Raw genomic sequence first — 21330 nt, forward strand, 5'->3', positions numbered from 1 at the left:
TCCAAGTAGTCCCTTCCATACAGCCTAGCCACACGTGCTTGTCGCATATGCCATGACGAGCAGTCCCTCTCAAAATATACCGAGGGTGTCACTGAGGCCTTTACAGACTCAACCGAAGACAAATGTTGAACCCTGCCTGACTCAGTTCACTCCTCCATCCAGTCATGATCCACTCTCACTGCCCCCAAATCACCCTGTTAGCTTCCCAGAATTTCTTACTCTCGAACCTTGCCTCAACATCATTCCCCAAATCCCTCAACATGCAAATTAATCTTACATCCACCAAAAGAACTGCAGTCCACCACTTAAAAACTGATCCTGACCTTATGATCCTACTCGCTGACAAAGGCTCCAGCACTGTTGTTTTGAACTGCATGGGTTACCTGGTAGGAGGACTCCACCAGGTGTCACATACATTCACCGACAAACCCTACAACAGTGACCTCATAGCAGAAATCCAGCATGATCTCCTGTCTCTCCTCAAATCCTTAGACCCATCCCAGAATCTCTCCCCAGAGTCCATCTCTCACCTCACACCTACAACTCCCTGCACTCTTACCTTTTACATGCTTCCTAAAGTCCATAAACTCAACCACCCATGATGCCCCATTGTGGCCAGTTACTGTGCCCCCATCGAGAGGATCTATACTCTCATAGACCAACACCTTCAGTCAACCATTTCATCTGCCGACTCTACACAGCTCCCGTTCCTTTACAACACAGTGCCCTGCTCATCACTACTGATGCCACCTCCATTACACCAAGATCCATAATACCCATTGCCTTACCACCATTGAACACTACCTTTCCCAATGCCCGATGGATTTCAAACCAACAACCTTCTCCCTGGTCGCCATGACCAACTATATCCTCAACCCCAATTACTTCTCCTTTCGAGGTAGTACCTACAAACAAATATAGGGTACAGCTATGGGCACCTATATGGCACAATCCTATGCCGACTTATTCATGGACTGTCTAGACGAATCCTTCCCAAACAACCAGAATCCTAAACCCCTCACCTGGTTCCCATTCACTGATGACATTGTCATGATCTGGATTGAGGATGAGGACACCCTATCCACATTCCTCCAGAACCTCAACACCTTCTGCCCTGTTCGCTTCACCTTGTCCTACTCAATTCAACAAGCCACCTTCCTCGATAATGACCTCCACTTCAAAGATGGCTACATCATAACCTATGTCCACATTAAACTACCAACCACCAGCAACGATTCCACTTCTGCAGCCGCCACCTGTTCCACACCACAAAGTCCCTTCCATACAGCCCAAACTACCCATGGCCATTATATCTGCAATGAAGAGTGGTCCCTCACAGCGGCCTAGCAAACCAAAATTATCCTCCCAACCTTGCACCAAACATCTTTCCAGTCACCCACCATCTCCCAATGTAGCACCACCTGGACACAGAGGAGCATTCCTACTGCAACTCAGCACCACCCAGCACTGGACCAACTAAACTAAATTCTCCACAAGGGTTTCAGCTACTTCTTGTCATGCCCTGAAATGAGAAATGTTCTGCTGACTATCTCCCTCCCCCAGTGGTATCCTGCCGTCCATTGAACCTACACAATATTCTTGTCTATCCCTACACAGCCCCTGCTCCCAATGCCTTGCCTCAAGACCCATATGCCTGTGACAGACCTAGAGGCAAGACCTGACCAATACATCCTCCTACCACCACCTACTCCAGTCTGGTCACAAGTATCACCTACCCCATCAAAGGCAGGGCTACCTGTGAAACGAGTCATGTGATGCACAAGTTAAGCTGTAACCACTGGCTTTGTTGAGGACAGTGATGGATTAATGAGAGGCAGTTTAGGTCGCTATATTTTCTGTACACTCAATAGCCCCGAGATCTTTGGATTTTTATTCTTAACACGTCCAGGTAAAGTGAGTATCATTCTTATTCCAGTTCCAATATAAATGTCGCCACTGCAGTAGATAAGAATTTAGATGATGTAGTAAACGTCACTGTATTGCATTCCCAATGACCATACCACAACTGTGTTGTATGTAGAAACTTAAGAATTTAGTAAATCCAGTGATAAAGAAGAAGAGAGGAGCTGACAAGAGCGGGCATGACAAGCAACAAACTGTCTGTCTATCCGAATGGCCGCTGACAAGCTGTGGCCAAGGAACAACTGGACCATCCTGTCACTGAGCAGGCTGCCCAACATGATGTTCTTTATTTCAATGACTGCTTCACAGCCTGTACCATACTGATCCTTCCCACCAACACCAGCTTTTCTGAACTGAGCAGGTTAGAACTCTCTCTGCAGTATATCCTATGTTCCTCCTGTAACACTCCTGGTCTCAAACTTCATTAGTCATTGTCCTCACCCATCAAGCCCCTTCCCTGTCCCCATTCCAGCACTACACACAGCCCTCTATTCCATCAACGTACCAGTATTTTTACTTCTCTCCTTTTCCGCTACCTCCCCCCCCCCCCTTCCATCTAACCACCCAACTGCACCTAGCTGCCCTACCCTCTCTCAACCTCGTCCCTGGTCACTCCCCAATAGCATTTTACCGTCCCCCACGCCTACCCTGCTATTCCTCCCCCTTCCCCAACAGCCTCTTCCTTACCCTCAACCAGTTGCCTTGCCCATCAGCTGCTGCTGCTCGTAGTCTGGGATTATTTTTATATATATATATATATATATATATATATATATATATATATAAGGCAAAGAGTTTTGAAACTCTTTGCCTTTACAAATGTCTGCTTGTGTCTGTGTATGTGCGGATGGATATGAGTGTGTGCACGCGAGTGTATACCTGTCCTTTTTTCCCCCTAAGGTAAGTCTTTCCGCTCCTGGGATTGGAATGACTCCTTACCCTCTCCCTTAAAACCCACATCCTTTCGTCTTTCCCTCTCCTTCCCTCTTTCCTGATGAGGCGACAGTTTGTTGCGAAAGCTTGAATTTTGTGTGTATGTATGTGTCTGTCTGTGTTTCTATCGACCTGCCAGCACTTTCGTATGGTAAGTCACATCACCTTTGTTTTTAAATATATTTTTCCCGCGTGGAATGTTTCCCTCTATATATATATATATATATATATATAGTTGTAACAGAGGGAAACATTCCACGTAGGAAATTACATCTAAAAACAAAGATGATGTGACTTACCAAATGAAAGTGCTGGCAGGTCGACAGACACACAAACAAACACAAACATACACACAAAATTCAAGCTTTCGCAACAAACTTTCTTTCACGCCGATCACCTGCCACCCTACCTAAAACCTCTTTCCTCATTACCTTAGCCAGCTTCATCCTGACCCACAACTTCTTCACTTTTGAAGGCCAGACATACCAACAATTAAAGGGAACAGCCATGGGTACCAGGATGGCCCCTTCGTACGCCAACCTATTCGTGGGTCGCTTAGAGGAAGCCTTCTTGGTTACCCACGCCTGCCAACCCAAAGTTTGGTACAGATTTATTGATGACATCTTCATGATCTGGACTCACAGTGAAGAAGAACTCCAGAATTTCCTCTCCAACCTCAACTCCTTTGGTTCCATCAGATTCACCTGGTCCTACTCCAAATCCCATGCCACTTTCCTTGATGTTGACCTACACCTGTCCAATGGCCAGCTTCACACGTCCGTCCACATCAAACCCACCAACAAGCAGCAGTACCTCCATTACGACAGCTGCCACCCATTCCACATCAAACGGTCCCTTCCCTACAGCCTAGGTCTTCGTGGCAAACGAATCTGCTCCAGTCCGGAATCCCTGAAGCATTACACCAACAACCTGACAACAGCTTTCGCATCCCGCAACTACCCTCCCGACCTGGTACAGAAGCAAATAACCAGAGCCACTTCCTCATCCTCTCAAACCCAGAACCTCCCACAGAAGAACCACAAAAGTGCCCCACTTGTGACAGGATACTTTCCGAGACTGGATCAGATTCTGAATGTGGCTCTCCAGCAGGGATACGACTTCCTCAAATCCTGCCCAGAAATGAGATCCATCCTTCATGAAATCCTCCCCACTCCACCAAGAGTGTCTTTCCGCCGTCCACCTAACCTTCGTAACCTATTAGTTCATCCCTATGAAATCCCCAAACCACCTTCCCTACCCTCTGGCTCCTACCCTTGTAACCGCCCCCGGTGTAAAACCTGTCCCATGCACCCTCCCACCACCAACTACTCCAGTCCTGTAACCCAGAAGGTGTACACGATCAAAGGCAGAGCCACGAAAATTGAGTAACCTGAAATGCCCGACGTTAATCCATCATTGTTTTTCACAAAGATACCTTGCCAAGGAACTTGGTCCACTGGCCTCACACTATATTCAACAAACGAACAACAACTATTATGAACAGGTTTCTAAAGGAGTAGGTACTCAAACTGACAAATCAAGCCCGTGTTGTAGTAGGAATTAACAATGCTTGTGAAAGAAAACAAACGAGACACCTAAAAAGCAAGGCTGATTTATCTGAACTAAAATAAAAACACCCTCAACCCAAAGGTTGGTTTAATTACTACAGTGCTAACTAAGGATGGTCATGTTGCACGTGATATGCCAATGCCTACTCTGATATCTGAACTGACTTGCTCAGTCATTCATCAGAGCATCTACAGCCTAACATGGATTCCAAATGATGGTGCAACTTTTGACTTCTTTCACCTCTGACAGTATTTATTTATGTGAAAAATGCCAAGTGATGAAAAAATGAAATGACAGAACCAACTGAGGGATGAACTGGATTTGGCTACTGAGCCAGATTCCTTATCTGAACTTTGTGGGTCAACCCTCAAAAATATCAAGTCTCATACAGAAACATGGCACCCAAAGTAATATGTTGCCATCTAAAGGTTCAGATCATAATATTAAAAACTATCAGTCTCTGGCAATCACGTGTAGCATGTTTATTAAATTCTGTATAAATGTGGCAAATTGCATGTGTGGCAGACTGTAAGAATAGTTGAAGAAAGATTCTAGCAATTAAGACAATGCCCTACACTAAATAGCTCAATTAATCAGATGTCACTGAGCACTGCCTGAAGTATAACCAGAATAAGACTATGAGTAATAATTGGTAGTATTCAACACATTCTAATAGTACTTCACAAAATACACTTTGTGTTGAGAGACAATGCTCTCATCATCATGTTTGGTGAGACTCGGTTCATTGTTACACTGCATGAAGTGTTTAAATGCATTAAATGCTACCAATTATTACTGTGAAGTGTAAAAACTGCTACCTCAGGTCTGACTAATGAATAACATTCACCACCAACCACCCACCCACCCACCCACCCACCCACCCACCCACCCACCCACCACCACCACCACCACCACCACCACCACCACTTTCCTTTCAAATTGCCTGCTCTGAACTCTCAAACAAAATCATTCCCATCTTTCTCATGGTCCTCCAATATCCAACATCTCTTTTCCCATTTGGCTTGTATTTCAGGATCTTCTTAGGGAATTCTGTGACCTGGCATTGTCATAAGATGATGTCTCCAATCAAAAAATAAAATTAAGTTTTGAGGTAGGGACTCTAAATTGATGGATGAGAGTAATTGCAATAGTGAGGAGAGCAGTGATGAGTGCTTCAGGAGTGTAATTTAGAGTATCGGCAAGTATGGAAAGGAAGAAAACAAGGAGGAGAGAACTACAATGTCCAGAGAACTTAATATCCCATTGTGGTGATCAGCAGGGCCAAATCACCTCTCTCCACAAAGCACTGGAGAAAGCTGCGATTTAATTAATGAAATTATTAAAAGCAATGATAATTAGAAAGATTAATTAGGAACTGTACACTGCCGTTTCTCCTCCTCTTGCCAGTCAAATTGAGATAATAATTTTTTCAATCATCAGGACTTGGGGCCAAGCATCACTGTACTAGGGTGCTTTAGTGGGCATGGCCATGTGTCTGGTTGAAAGTGAACAGTACATCAAAATGAAAATGCTGGAGAACACAGTAAACAGACATGCAAGTTTGTGTGTTATTAATGACTGGGGTGTGACACAGTTTATCAAGCTTTCATTGGTCAACAAAACACCATAGCTGATAATGACTAAGTATTCTATGGAATGTCACTCCAGAGCCAGAAAAAATAACGTGCATGGCAAGGCCAAAGTTGGAACACTAATGCAAATCATAGTATGTTACCAACAGTAAGTTACATTCCGGTTTGAAAGCAGTTGCTATGTTAAAAGACTTTGCCAACGGCAACTGAGAAAAGGCTAGATAAGTTCCCTTTTTGTACAAAAATATAAAATCATCAACCTACCTCAAAAATTTGTTCCCTATAAGTTTTAATGAGTCCTGTCAATAGAAGAATGGCACATTTTCTGACAATCTAAATAGTTCTGCAATATATACAATTCTACAAATGTTATGTGCTGTCTCTGTAACGGGACTGGAAACTTTATGGCTAGTAATTCCTTATTAACATCCAACTGCATGAACTAACCTGGTTGACAACATGGTCAGAGCGAGACTGGTCTCCAGCATGCCTGAAGCACGTGAAGGGACACCTGTAGAAGAGGCTGACGCCCCCCTGGTATGTGATGCCAGGCAGAGGGTAATCATCCCAATCCAGGTAGCATGCTTCAATGGCCGGCTTGAAGCCAGAGAATATTTCCACATCATTGCGGAAGCTGTTGGCATTTCTGTTGTGGGTCCCTGGCCCACTTCCTGTCAGACCTTGCGGGCCTGCCAGTGCAGCACCACGGCTCTTTGTTACCTGCAACAACATAAACAATGGAATCTACTGCAGCAACTTCTCAGCTACACAACCCTAACAATGCACGATCAGCACAACAACCATTTGGTCCAGTCCTCTGTTACTAACAAGAGATTTGATTCCGTTTCTATCAAAATAACACTATATCTAAAAACAAAGATGATGTGACTTACCATACGAAAGCGCTGGCAGGTCGATAGACACACAAACAAACACAATCACACACAAAATTCTAGCTTTCGCAACCAACGGTTGCTTCATCAGGAAAGAGGGAAGGAGAGGGAAAGACGAAAGGATGTGGGTTTTAAGGGAGAGGGTAAGGAGTCATTCCAATCACGGGAGTGGAAAGACTTACCTTAGGGGGAAAAAAGGACAGGTATACACTCGCACACACACTCATATCCATCCGCACATACACAGACACAAGCAACTGAAAAGATACTTTAAAATATGAGTAAAATAAAATTTTGACGAGACTCAATACAAATAATTCAGTATTTCTCAAAGAACTCCATAAACTATAAAAGTACTCCACTGAATGTCTACTTGTGTCTGTGTCTGTGTATGTGCGGATGGATATGAGTGTGTGTGCGCGAGTGTATACCTGTCCTTTTTTCCCCCTAAGGTAAGTCTTTCCGCTCCCGGGATTGGAATGACTCCTTACCCTCTCCCTTAAAACCCACATCCTTTCGTCTTTCCCTCTCCTTCCCTCTTTCCTGATGAAGCAACCGTTGGTTGTGAAAGCTAGAATTTTGTGTGTGTGATTGTGTTTGTTTGTGTGTCTATCGACCTGCCAGCGCTTTCGTATGGTAAGTCACATCATCTTTGTTTTTAGATATATTTTTCCTGCGTGGAATGTTTCCCTCTATTATATTCATATAAAAAATAACACTATATGTACATTATACAACATGGATAAAATAACTTTGTGATTGACAGGCTGAAATGGTGGGGGTCAGTGTTAGTGTGCAGCCACCCAAGCTCCATAAGGTAATCAACGTTGCAACTTTGCTGTGGCTTGGGTAACATTAATGTGAAATTAATGATCAGTCAACAACAATTCGTTGCTATGTAACCAGCAAAGGCAAGAACACAACCTTATATTTTAGTGTGGCTCATATGATCCAAAGGTGTTCTGTAACGCACTGCTGATTTGCCCCCTTATAGAAGCATGGATTATTTATGAAGCATCGTAATTACCATGACCGATATTGATATAATTCAAAATCAATTTACTGATTGAGATTATTAATATTAAGAGAATATCCTTTGGGATAATAATGTGGACTCCAACAGATAAGCTAGCCTTGACCACGTGTTTATTCAAATAATCACACACACACAAGTTTGAAAATAACACTAAATGCCTAAGCAGAGCAACAAAACAACAAAAAATATACTGCGATAGTCACAAAGTTCAACAGTAGCATGCAAGTCTTTAAACATTAACAGATTTAATGTGATCATAATTATTCTGCCACTGGTAACCAACCTGCGACTAAGTTCACCAGCATGCACAGTTCCAAAATTAAGTCCCAAAATGTTTTACATCAAAATATTTCAGTGTCTGAGTCAAGTTGAATGCAGATACAGATTTATATACAAATATACTCTCATATATGTAGCTATTTTTCAAGTTATATATCTAAAAACAAATATGATGTGACTTACCAAACAAAAGTGCTGGCAGGTCGATAGACACACACAAACAAACACAAACATACACACAAAATTCAAGCTTTCGCAATCAACGGTTGCTTCATCAGGAAAGAGGGAAGGAGAGGGGAAGATGAAAGGATGTGGGTTTTAAGGGAGAGGGTAAGGAGTCATTCCAATCCCGGGAGCGGAAAGACTTACCGTAGAGTGTATATCTGTCCTTTTTTCCCCCTAAGGTAAGTCTTTCCGCTCCCGGGATTGGAATGACTCCTTACCCTCTTCCTTAAAACCCACATCCTTTCGTCTTCCCCTCTCCTTCCCTCTTTCCTAACGAAGCAACCGTTGGTTGCGAAAGCTTGAATTTTGTGTGTGTGTGTTTGTGTTTGTTAGTGTGTCTATCGACCTGCCAGCGCTTTCCTTTGGTAAGTCACATCATCTCTGTTTTTAGATATATTTTTCCCACGTGGAATGTTTCCCTCTATTACATTCATATTTTTAAAGTTATATACACACATGAAAAAAGTTTTGAATCACCCTGCTTCCCAGAACTCCTGAAGACAGACGTTGACTGTGGATATTGTATCACAGACGCAGCCCCTTTGACTGTTTGGAGATGTCACTAAACCTGCCCAAAAAAGTAACAACCATGCAGAAGCAGTGCCTACTAGACGGATGGGGTCCGACAGTCTATTAGTTCCAGTCTTTCCACCAGGAAGGAGGCACGCAGCTCGTGTTATCTGTAGTTCAACCATGCCTAGACGGTCAACACCGCAGTTCGATCATGTCCGCATTGTTACTTTGTGACAGGAAGAGCTCTCAACAAGGGAAGTGTCCAGGCTTGTTGCAGTGAATCAAAGCGATGTTGTTCGGACGTGGAGGAGCTATACAGAGACAGAAACTGTCAATGACATGCCTCGCTCAAGCCGCCCAAGGGCTACTACTACAGTGGATGACCACTACCTATGGATTATGGCTCGGTGTAAACCCTGGCAGCAACTCCACCATGTTGAAAATAGGCTGCATAGTGCGAGACTTCACTCCTGACATCCATGGTGAGGTCCATCTTTGCAACCATGACACCATTCAGCGCGGTACAGATGGGCCCAACAACACACCGAATGGATCGCTCAGGATTGGCATCACGTTCTCTTCCGCAATGAGTGTTGCGTATGCCTTCAACCAGACAACAGTCGGAGATGTGTTTGGAGGCAACTCGGTCAGGCTGAACGCCTCGGACACACTGTCCAGCAAGTGCAGCAAGGTGGAGTTTCCCTGCTGTTTTGGGGTAGCATTATGTGGGGCCAACATACACCACTGGTGGTCAAGGAAGGTGCCGTAATGGCTGTACGATACATGAATGCCATTCTCCGACCGATAGTGCAACCATAATGGCAGCATATTGGTGAGGCATTCACCTCCGTATACGACAATTCGTGCACCCATCATGCACATCTTGTGAATTACTTCAGTCAGGAGAACAACATTGCTCGACTAGAGTGGCGAGCATGTTCTCCAGATATGAACCCTATCGAACATGCCAGGGATAGACTGAAAAGGGCTGTTTATTGATGATGTGACCCACCAACCATTCTGAGGAATCTACGCCGAATCGTCGTTGCAAAGTGGGACAGCCAGGACCAACAGTGCCTTGATGAACTTGTGGATAGTATGCCACGACGAATACAGGCATGCTTCAATGCAAGAGGACATGCTACTGGGTATTAGAGGTAATGTTGTGTACAGCAATCTGGACCATCACCTCTGAAGGTCGCACTGTATGGTGGTACAACATGCACTGTGCAGTGTTAATGAGCAATAAACAGGGCGGAAATGATGTTTATGTTGACCTCTATTACAATTTTCTATACAGGTTCCAGAACTCTCGGAACCGAGGTGATCCAGAACTTTTTTTGATGTTTGTGTATGCGCATAGTCATTAAATTATCGACCTGTGAGTCAGAGATTGGTTTGATTTCAAATTTTTAATCTTTGACAAAAAATTGACTTGCGTCATACTTAAAATTCAGGATTGTCTTTTGTTCTGAATTACCTGTCACCAATAAGAATGATTTCTATTTCCTCCAAGTAGCTGATGTACCTTTCTTCTTCTGCTCAAGGAAGAATGGAAAGATTAGAGCTTATTTGGATGAACAGGACAAAAATTTACTACAAGATACAAACGTGAAAACAACCTCTCCACATGTAGTATTAATCTTTGAGAAAATGAATGCACTGCAGTAGATATAAGCACTAATCTTTCCATTCTTCATAGGTCAGAAAAAGGAAGCTACATGAGCATCTTGGAGGAAATAGAAATCCACACATATCCAAACAACATCCTAAATGAACTATTATGTATCATATTGATTTTCATCAATGACAAAACACACAGACAATATATCTAACAGCTGGATTATACATAGGTAAAAATGGGTCATACTTGAAACCGTTATCAACAAAGAAGAAATATAAAAAAACAATTCTTGTGGACTTTCATTACAATGCATTTCTAAGCCACTACTATCATTACAACCACACTTAAACCCAAGTGCATCTGTAGCCACATATTACCTTCCAAACACCTTGCCAGTTCAACAGTATATCAACAAAACATCCACAGCTCTGGCTTGTAAGCCTATTATAAACCTTGGTCACCTGACCACTAACTTGCTCAACGCACAACAACTTGCAACTTTACCATCATTCATGAAATTCACCATCATCATGCTCATGCTGACGATAAGCAATAGTTTACACCCGGAGAAATTGTGGTTTCTGCACTCTCCTTCTGATTATTCGTAAAATAATTTATTAATATTGACTTATTCGTTGACAATAATAGATATTTGGTTTATCCCATACGTAACACATAGTGCTACTCAGCATGTGTCACATGCCTGTATTGTTTATCTTTTGTTGATGATTCTGTAAACATTTTTAGTGTTACTCAGTTCCTGGGCCATCTTGCCTTGCTTCCTCAAGCATGTGGTGGCACACACACCCCTACCACAGGATATTTCCAAGTCACTGAGCCATTTCACATGCCAAGCACCCTGCACTACCCCCTCCTTTCTCAGATGCTTACTGCACCCAGCAATAGCTCGGGTTCTCTGTGCAACACCAAGTCTGATTACCTGGCCCAACCTCATTACGGCAACTCACTCACACCTTACACTGCTCAACCACACAGTACGCATGCAGATACCACACTTAGTGGACTCACTGTTGGGAAACAAGAGTAGCAGGCAGTTGCTTCTATCACTTGATTCACTGAAAATTCAATCATGAAGTTATTTAAATCAAAGTATAGCAATTTGCCAGGGTTGACTTCTTAAGATAAACACACAGAATTGAAAGCTTAGCCTAGTTCCTCTACCAGAACTCCAAGCAAGGTGAAAGAATTCCCATACTGACCTTTTCAATAATCTTGAGATGCCAGTCTGAGAACTGTCCATGAAGCAGTTGCCTCTCTTCAGGAGACAGCCCAGGGTTGAGAGCTGCCAACCTCCAGAGAATGACAATTTCATCGCACAGTGAAGAACATGCATGCTGGGATGTGTGACTATTACTGTTCACACTGCCATGTTTTCCTCCTCCGTGCCCCGAACTTCCATTGTGGAGTGCTACTTTTGTATTGAACCACCACACAAGAATCTGAAATAGCACAAGCATGCCAATCAGTTGAGTCCATACTAATGAAATTCATTCCAAACTGCTGAACAGTAATTAAATTTATGATGGATACATTATTATGATGCCATAAATTTGGTCTAACTGTGGTGCTAGGTGGGCGGCAGGTTAAAAAAAATAAAAATTAAAAATAAAATTAAAAAATACTGCCAAGCTTTCACAAACAAATTTGATATACATAAGGGGAGGTGCAGGAAGCCTGTGGAAGATGGAGAGAGGTAGTCCGCACATGAAGAAGGAAGAAGGTGGGAGTAGGAAGGTGGAAGAGGTGTGAGGTGGAAGACAGAGTGTAATGTGGCAGGTGGAAGGAGGGCAGGTTGTGAGGAGGCACGTGGAGGAGAATATAAATAAATACCCAAGCAAAACTACAGTCTTGTTTATATACCTGTTGACAACTCCAGAATATTATTGGCAGAGTTCATACATTTAATTTTATGGTTATATATTTTTGTATATTACACCATAATACATGTTTTTACATATTTTATCTTTACGCTACATAAAGTTACATACCATATTTACTCGAATCTAAGCCTCACTTTTTTCCGGTTTTCGTAATCCAAAAAACCGCCTGCGGCTTAGAATCGAGTGCAAAGTAAGAGAAAGTTCTGAGAAATGTTGGTAGGTGGCGCCACAACTAACTTCTGCCGTCGAATGTACGCAGCGCTACACAGGCATGCTTTGCATGCACAAATACAAAGATAAATACTGGCGCCAAAACCTCTGCATCAGTAAAAAAAAAAAGGGGGGGGGGGGTAGAGAGGAGAGAGAGAGAGAGAGAGAGAGAGAGAGAGAGAGAGAGAGAGAGAGAGAGGTGGAAGACGAGCTTTTTTTCTCCGCCCCGAGTTTCGGCCACTGCATTTTCATACATTATCCAACGAAGTAAATATAAATTCCGTATTGTTCATCTTCGAATGTAGCAGCATTTCATTTCAATGTACTACAAATATCCGACTTGCAAGACTGTTTGGGATGTTTGTCAATATGGCCAACTCTACGTTCTGAATTCTTTTCTACCTGTGAGAAGAGGTGGTTGCTAATAGGAACTTTTATGGATTGTAAATCACATGCAGTATTCTCTGCACCATAAGAATAATACGAATATAAACATGTTGCCATGTATTCTTTCGTGTTTGCTGCTATCTCATTTAAATACTGTCTGCCTAATAAACTAGGAAACTAGAGTGAGACAACAGCAAACGCGGAAGAATATACATATCATGTCATGTTTATATTCGTATTATTCTTATGCCTTATAGTGATACATTCAGAAATGAAGCACGGCAATTGACTAGATTTTTAAATCTAAGATGACTCTAATTTCTGTGCAGAATGTAATATACTAAAGAGGCATCTGCAAAGATTTTCAAACGGAGAAAAATTTTCGCTAAACTCTCGTTCAGATCATCATCTATCACGCAGTCTATTATTTGGTTCTTGTTAATCATTATCAAAGAAAGCAGCAATGTAAGTAAGAACAAATAGCAGTCTCTTGCCATTGTTTCGCTTATGAGACAATTCCTCTCTTTTTTTTTTAATTGTAAGCGGCGGAAACGCGCACAAAAGCAAGCCATGCCGCGAGCGGCGACAGGTCGTAAACACTCATTATCAGAATTCGACAAACAATGCATGACACAGTACAGTAACGCATTTTCAGCTTAGAGTGACGTAAACACCTATAACAAAGAGAACGGCACTTATCAGATCAAAGAAAAATAAGCAGTCAATTCAAACCAGACGAAGCACGTGAAAAAGAAAGGGAACCTGTGTAAATAGGGGCGGAGCGCCTGATGCATAGCAATGGCTACCTGGTAAAGCTTAACTGCTAAGCTTACGACTGGAACCAAACTACTGTAGCTGTATCGTCATTCATTTGACCTAAACTGTGTCTCATATTACAATGGACCAACTTTGTTTCTATTTGGAGGTGCGGCCTAAAACTTTTCTCTCTCCTTGAACTTCGAGTCTCAAATTTCAGGTGCGGCTTAGATTCGGGATTTTTTTTTCCTTGATTTTGAGTCTCATTTTTCAGGTGCAGCTTAGACTCGAGTGCGGCTTAGATTCGAGTAAATATGGTATTCCCTTTTTACCCGCCTTCATATTTCCACACACCCTCAGTAAATCATACTCTCAGAAAAATATTTAAAACTGACCTACCATAAAACTTGAAGACAGGAAGTAAATTATCTCTAAAAATAAAATGAAATAAAAAATTTTTAATTTCACAGAGTTGGATTACGAAAAACACGTTTCTGTTTAATTTTCTGAGATTCAGAATTTCAGTTCTCAAAAATCAAAGCAGATACAACAATACTGTGTGTAGCCTTGTAGGAGCCATTTTTGTGTGCAGTAAATAGCTTATTGTGCAGTTGACATAGGCAGTTGGGCCAATTAAATACTAACAACCACAGTTTTCTGACTACTAACAACTTCGACTCTTTCAGATCTAGTGAGTGTGTGCACCAAGAAAAGTTCACCAAATAGGACTTTCCAACAATTCACAACTGTTTTGTGTTAACAATGTCAACTGCTGTATTAAAATTAGCATCTAAATCAAGTTCTTGAGTTACTGTGGATAACACCTTCGTTACTGATGGGGATACTGTTCTATGTCCACTATGTAATAAGCAGATCGGGTGCCATATTAAGCCTCAACTTCAAATGATGGAAAATCCAGGATGGAATGTAACAATATTACGAAAAGGATCATTCTTACTCACAATATAGCAGAGACGCTGACATGTCTTTGTTGTGCCTATCTGCAAATCAGCATCTTCGCTACATGGTGACTAGCAACTACCCTTTTCATAATATTGTTACGAGTCTCAACTTCAGCAACATATACGTTATGACGTGCACATACACAAAAAACAAAGCTTTGCTACTGCCTAAGAAGTGAATATTATTGACATAGATGCAAAATACTCCAGACTCCACAAATGATTTTTTTTCCATACGTGCACTGCTATCACTGCTGTGAACACTCCATGGTACAAACTTCCATGAGCTTGAATGTTGCATGTTCCTACAAAAGCACCATGTGCAACGGATTGCTGATGAATCAACGTTAAGCAAAAAGTATTTAGATTTTTTGTGTCAGGAGGCCCTGAAAAGTGTGTGGCGATGAAGCAACAGACATTTGTGATCATTTCATTGGGTAGTCTCACTGCTGGCAAACTCAACAGGGAAGAACTGTCACAGCCATTCTGGATTTCCTACAAAAGTGTTGGCTTGTAGAAATCATTCAACTGTAGCTTGTTTTGTGAATGGACAATCCAAGTGTGCTGTGACCTTAGACACCTCAACAAAAAAATTCTTGTTATCTATTTGGATTATGAGGCCTACATGATGAAGACAGTATCTGCACTATGCATATTCTATCCACAACTAATTCACTTCATCTATCTGACCCATGAACTGCAATATATCACCGAAGAAGTGTACGGCAGCTATCCAGAAGTAAATAAAACAATTTCATACACCAAGAAAGTGTTCCTTGAAGCCCCCACTGTGTGTTATTGTAAACAGAACTGCTGCCAAACCTAGTGTTGCCACTTGAACCTGTCCTAATGAGATGGGGTTTTTATAATGATCATTTTCAAGCTGTGAAATCTGTGACTGATTTATTTCCAAGAGAATTTTCAGTTTCAGAATAAGAGGCACAAAATGCTTTCACTGACCCTGAAATTGAAAATTCTCTGCCATACACCCATAGTAACTTCAACTTATTTGCCAGCAGGCTTAAGGAATTGAAATTTATCAGGTTGCCCTCGTAGAAATTGTTAAGACTCTCAAATCCAAGCTAACATCAGAGGTAATGGTGGAGAAAAAGACACCCCAGTGGACATCTTTACACGAATACATTTTACAAATGAAAAGCAATGTTTTTATCACGTAAACAGACTCTACCAATACTGACTGCTTGGTAGGACAACTACATATTTATAAATGAAAAACAAAAACCTACACTTTCTCTGTAGAACATGCCCATTTGCATTTATAAAAATATTTTTTGTTCATGATCTCTTGCATTATCTATAATCTTGTTAACACATCTAGAATGACAAAAATAAAATATGACCCAAATTTTCATGACTAAATGCTGTGACCTACTGCTAATTCAGGACCTAGTGGGTTACTTTAATGCTGTCAAGACAAATGCTGTTAAAAGTGCTGTGACTGTGAAACAACAATGTTTAACAGAGAGACCAATTTTTCTCCCTGTTGTTTCTGTTATGACCAATCCATGCAGCCAACATCTGTGGTGATGCCGCACCAAGACACAAAAACACATGCAACATCCTAATATTTACAGAAACAAACCTGTTCACATGCAACACACTCCTCAGTTATAATTTCGAGCAACGGGATAGCATTGCGGTCATTCCTCTTGAACATCTCCCGAACAATCGACAGCAGGTTCCACATCCCCTCGGGCTCGCGACCTCTGAGTGGCCGCAGCAGGCTGCTCCATTCTGCTGCTGCCGGAGGAGCTGTAGTGCTCAAGTAGTTCACGTCACTGGCATAGAGAAGAGAGAGAGGGGGAGAGAAAGAGAGACATAAGGCACAATATGAATAAGCTAAGGATAAAACATCTAATGATGGGAACATTAACACATATTGTATATAAATGATCTGAAATATCCATTGAGCCAAAACAATTCTCCTTGATGAACGGCGGTAATGAGCAAGTACTGTATTTACCCCTATTGCTGCCAACATAAACATTTTTACATTGCTTAATATGGTATATAGGTGCACACTCATATTTATGGGTGAAACTTCAGCTATTGAGCTCACGTACAGATTTATTCTGAAGAATTCTGAAGAGCAGGGCTGGGCAAATGATACTTGCATTTGAACAGACTCAAGGTTTTCCAATACACCGAAGCGCTTAATGCATTATCGACATTAACACATTATCGAACAATCGTGCGACATTTGACTTGCGTGATGCCAATACAAAAGGATACGCAAGAAACTACGAACTAGCCACTACAATAATCTATTTCTCTGCTTGGAATTTGACAATTCTGTGAAACACAAGCAGAACTAGCATTAAATTCTATAATCTTATGAACTCTTTGTTGTATTTGAAAAAGTTTGCAAACAAAGTTTTCATACATGTATCTATAATGTATACAAACATTAATCCCATTTTTTAAATAAAGGCAACACTCAAAAGCGAAAATGTTAACCTTCAAAAGACATTCTTGATTCAGAACCTAGAACAATATTTTATTTGGTTACGTGAGACAGTAACAATTTACTAAGTGGATTGCAAGTGAGAAATTTGGTTGCTGTTCATGTATTAGAAAACCAGATTAAAATGCTACCAGCTTTTAATCAGGTATAGAGCATGATGGTGATATTCAGATGAAATGAGAAGGAAACTTAATCCAGAGTGAAGTGTTTAATAAATGGAATAAATCATATTACATTGACTGTATTTGTTATTGCAAGAATAAATTACAGCAGCAAGACCTGTTGTGGATATAGTACCAACAGACATCAGCAGATCACTGGATGAGCAAAAGTTCGTTAACTGGACGGAATTATGATTGTAATGTTTTATTTATGTATTAGTTGCTGTGGTTACATACGACTTGCACCCTAGAAGAAATTGCAGTCTGTGTTCCACAGTTGCTCAAGCACAGCAGTACGAGAGGTTTGGAAGGGGACCAGTGACACCAGCTTCATGGAGAACTAGGATAAGTGTGGGGAGGGGAGTAATGAGGCAGCAGCAAATTAACACTGTATTATCAACAATGGGAATAAGCTTCAGTTTACCGAAATTCACGTGTAGTCAGAACTGAACAGATTTTACAATTGGACAAATACTCAACAGTATCCATTTCTGCTTGGGAAGGCAAGAGTCTAGATAAGGACCAGTGGCATACTTACATGTTTTGTGCTGCAATGTTGTCAAAGCCTGCCATGACATATAACGGGAACAAAAGGGCGTATGTTAGCTGCTGGTTCTATGCAGCCTATGAGATAGTGGTGGCCAGATGATATGTTTAGAAGTGACAGACATTGTAACATTTTCATGTCAGGGTAAGAGCAAAATCAGAAATGAATTCAGGCTGAGATGGTGGGGGGAACAGCTGTGTTCTCAGTTCACTGCAACCACAACCTCAGAAATTGCAACGTATTCAGAAGAAACAGCCTAATATTTGTGACAACGAAGATTGAACTCTCACAGTTTTACTACTGGGGTGATGATGATGATTGAAAATGGTGATACCACAGATGACAGGGTTAGTAAGCAAAAAGGGTAGAAAAGAAAATGATTCACAAATCAATGTGAATCATTCAATCAACAAATGGCGAAAGTTTCGAACATGTATTTTTTTAGGTTTGTTCTTCATGTCAATAAAAAAATTTGTTATTTTTATTAGTCAGAATATGTAAAAATAATTTTTTCTCGAGGAGCCTCATTTTTATAAATGGGGGTGAGAGGTGGGGGTCATCTTATATTCGGGTAAATACAGTATTATAATGAAGCCTAATAGAGAAACTTCAATGCTTGGAAATGTACAAGGCATGTTTTTTAAGTAAGGTCTGTTTTGTTATAGACACTAGTAGTTTGTGCACATACCGCAACGGGCACAGGCGTCGTGTACCAGCATGCCTCGGGGACAACTGTGCTCAGTTTCAGCTCTGTAGCTAACCTGTATGGTTCTGTTTTGTGCTTTCAAAACGTTTAAGACTATCAACTCGCCCGCCACGTGTGAGGTTCACTCACCAATATGGTTTTTGTCTGCAAGGAACTTGTCTGCTGCAGATATTCATCAACAGATTTGCGAAGTGTACGGTGATACTGTTATGAGTGAAAGCAAAGTGCGTATGTGGATAAGAGAATTCAAAGATGACCATCACAAAGTCCACGATGAGGACCGCTCCAGTCACCCTTCTTTGATTACAATGATTTGGTGGCTTCAGTTGAAGTGAGGATTCGTGAGAACAGGCACTTCACAATAACAGGTCTCTCAAGCAAATTTCCAAATGTGTAGAGATCAGTGCTTTACAACATTGTTTCTGAACACCTAAAGTTTAGGAAATTGTGCTCCCGTTGAGTCTCAAAACTCCTAACAGAGGACCACAAAAACCAAAGATTTGAGTGTGCGATGAAGTTCTTGACTCGTTATCAGGAAGAAGGTGATGGCTTCTTGCGTCAGATTGTAATTGGAGACGAAACGTGTATTTCGCATATCACGCCTGAATGGAATGGAGACACACACACTCGCCTGTAAAGGTGAAGGCCAAACAGACTCTGTCCCAGAGCAAAATCATGGCGCCGGTGTTTTGGGATACGCACGGTGTTTTGCTGATAGACTTCGTGCAACAAGGAACCACTATCAATGCATAAGCATACTGCCAAAACCTGAAAAAGCTACACAGAGCAATTCAAAACAAAAGATGTGGCATGCTGACAAAGGGAATTCTCCTTCTCCATGACAATACAAAGACCTCACACTGCAGGTCAGACCCACGATTTATTGGACAGTTTTGGCTGGGAAGCTTTAGACCATCCACCCTACAGTCCTGATCTTGCATCGAGCAATTACCATCTGTTCCTCCACCTCAAACAACACCTCAGTGGCAACCGTTACAATGATGATGACGACAATGTGAAAACAGCAATGAACTCTTGGTTATCAGAGCAGGCAGCAAGTTTTTATGAAGGGGGTGTCTTAAAATTGGTTGAGAAGTATGATACATGCTTCAACAAACAGAGCAATTATGTCGAAAAATAGAGTGAAGTATGTACTATCTGAAAATAAATTTACTTTTTTGAAACAACATTTCGTTGTGTACTTATGTTCAAATGGACCTTGCTTACAAAACATGCCTTGTAAATAAAACTCTGATGAAAATTATTAAATGATTCATCTGCAAACAGACTCTCACTGAAGTTAGATTTAAAAAAATACACGCAGTTCTGCACTAGAAATTGTATATAAGGGTTAAACTAAAGAGAATGTTTCAAATTCTTGTGTATTGTAGGTCACGTGTCATGTATCTTCAATGTCTAAACACTGCAACTTTTGCATTGTGGACAACATTAGACTTTGATGACTAAAATGTAAAAAAGTTGACTTGCTGTTCCTATTTTTGCTCAATAATGTTTTCATGCATCATATTCTGGAGCAATGCTTTACTGCACAGAACATGTTATAACAATAATATGTGGTGTTTAATCTAGAACCTGTCATCAGCAGCCTATAGATAGATGAGCATGCTGACAACAGCCTCCCAGCACATTTATTTCCTGATGAGGTTGTCAAAAACTTCTTACACATCCATCACTCAGTCTAAGTGTGGCAGAGAACAGAGTGAGATATATAGCCATAAAAATCTTTCATCACCTACTCAGTGTTGTGAAGAATTTAATAGACAGTAAAATTCATTACACACAAACTGACACTTCTGCTTGAAACCACTTCTACTTAATTTCTGACTGTGTAATAGCATTGTGTGGAGTGGTGCTGACAGTGGTGGTGGTGGTGGTGGTGGTGGTGGTGGTGGTCATTTAATGGACAGAATGTTGGGGGTCAGTAGTTTAGGATTCATGGGATGTTGCATGCTTGTGTGTGATGGAAAATTGGTGGAAGACACCTTCCAATTGTTCCTCCATTCTGTAAATTTCTGCAGTACCAGGTGCTGTCTCATTTGTTTGTAAAATGCTCCTCCTTGATCCAAGTCAGGATGGTGGCAGCCAATGAATGAACAGTGGGCTTTCTCCACTCAATATCGCTGTGATGATCCTGCTTCTATGAGGTGCAGGTGCCTTTACGAATCTACATAACACTCCATATTTGTGTAGTGGGTCACGGGTGCAATAAGACCACTACTATGTGGTGGGAGCCATTTCGACACTTATCAGGATGTGTTCTACACCCTCCTGGGGTTAGTTGGTTGACTGATTTTGGAGAGGGGACCAAACAGTGAGGTCATTGGTCCCATTGGATTAGGGAAGAATGGGGAAGGAAATCTGCCATGTCCTTTCAAAGGAACCATCCCAGCATTTGTCCGAAGCAATTTAGGGAAATCATGGAAAACCTAAATCAGGATGGCCAGACATTGGTTTAAACCGCAGTCCTCAATGAATGAGAGTCCAGTGAGCTATCCCCTGCGCCGCCTCCCTCAGTCACACCTGGGGCATCCTTGGGTTCAATCATGATGAGAGAGACAGGAGAAGGCTATAGCTGGCTGCGGAGAGACAATTGATGAACAATACGGT

General features: G+C 41.5%; 1 protein-coding gene across 1 annotated transcript in view; it reads right to left on the reverse strand.

Moving 5' to 3' along the window:
* Nucleotides 1-21330, reverse strand: part of LOC124618709 (zinc finger SWIM domain-containing protein 8 homolog) — a 521177-nt gene that overhangs the window by 106145 nt on the left and 393702 nt on the right. The window contains exons 6-8 of the mRNA XM_047145371.1: nt 16407-16602; nt 11808-12047; nt 6465-6737 (exon numbers count right to left, since the gene is read on the reverse strand). Of these exons, the coding sequence (XP_047001327.1) occupies nt 6465-6737; nt 11808-12047; nt 16407-16602 (709 nt within the window). The remainder of the gene's footprint in view (nt 1-6464; nt 6738-11807; nt 12048-16406; nt 16603-21330) is intronic.

The sequence above is a fragment of the Schistocerca americana genome, chromosome 1 (genome assembly GCF_021461395.2).
Source record: "Schistocerca americana isolate TAMUIC-IGC-003095 chromosome 1, iqSchAmer2.1, whole genome shotgun sequence".
Classification (NCBI taxonomy): Eukaryota; Metazoa; Arthropoda; class Insecta; order Orthoptera; family Acrididae; genus Schistocerca; species Schistocerca americana.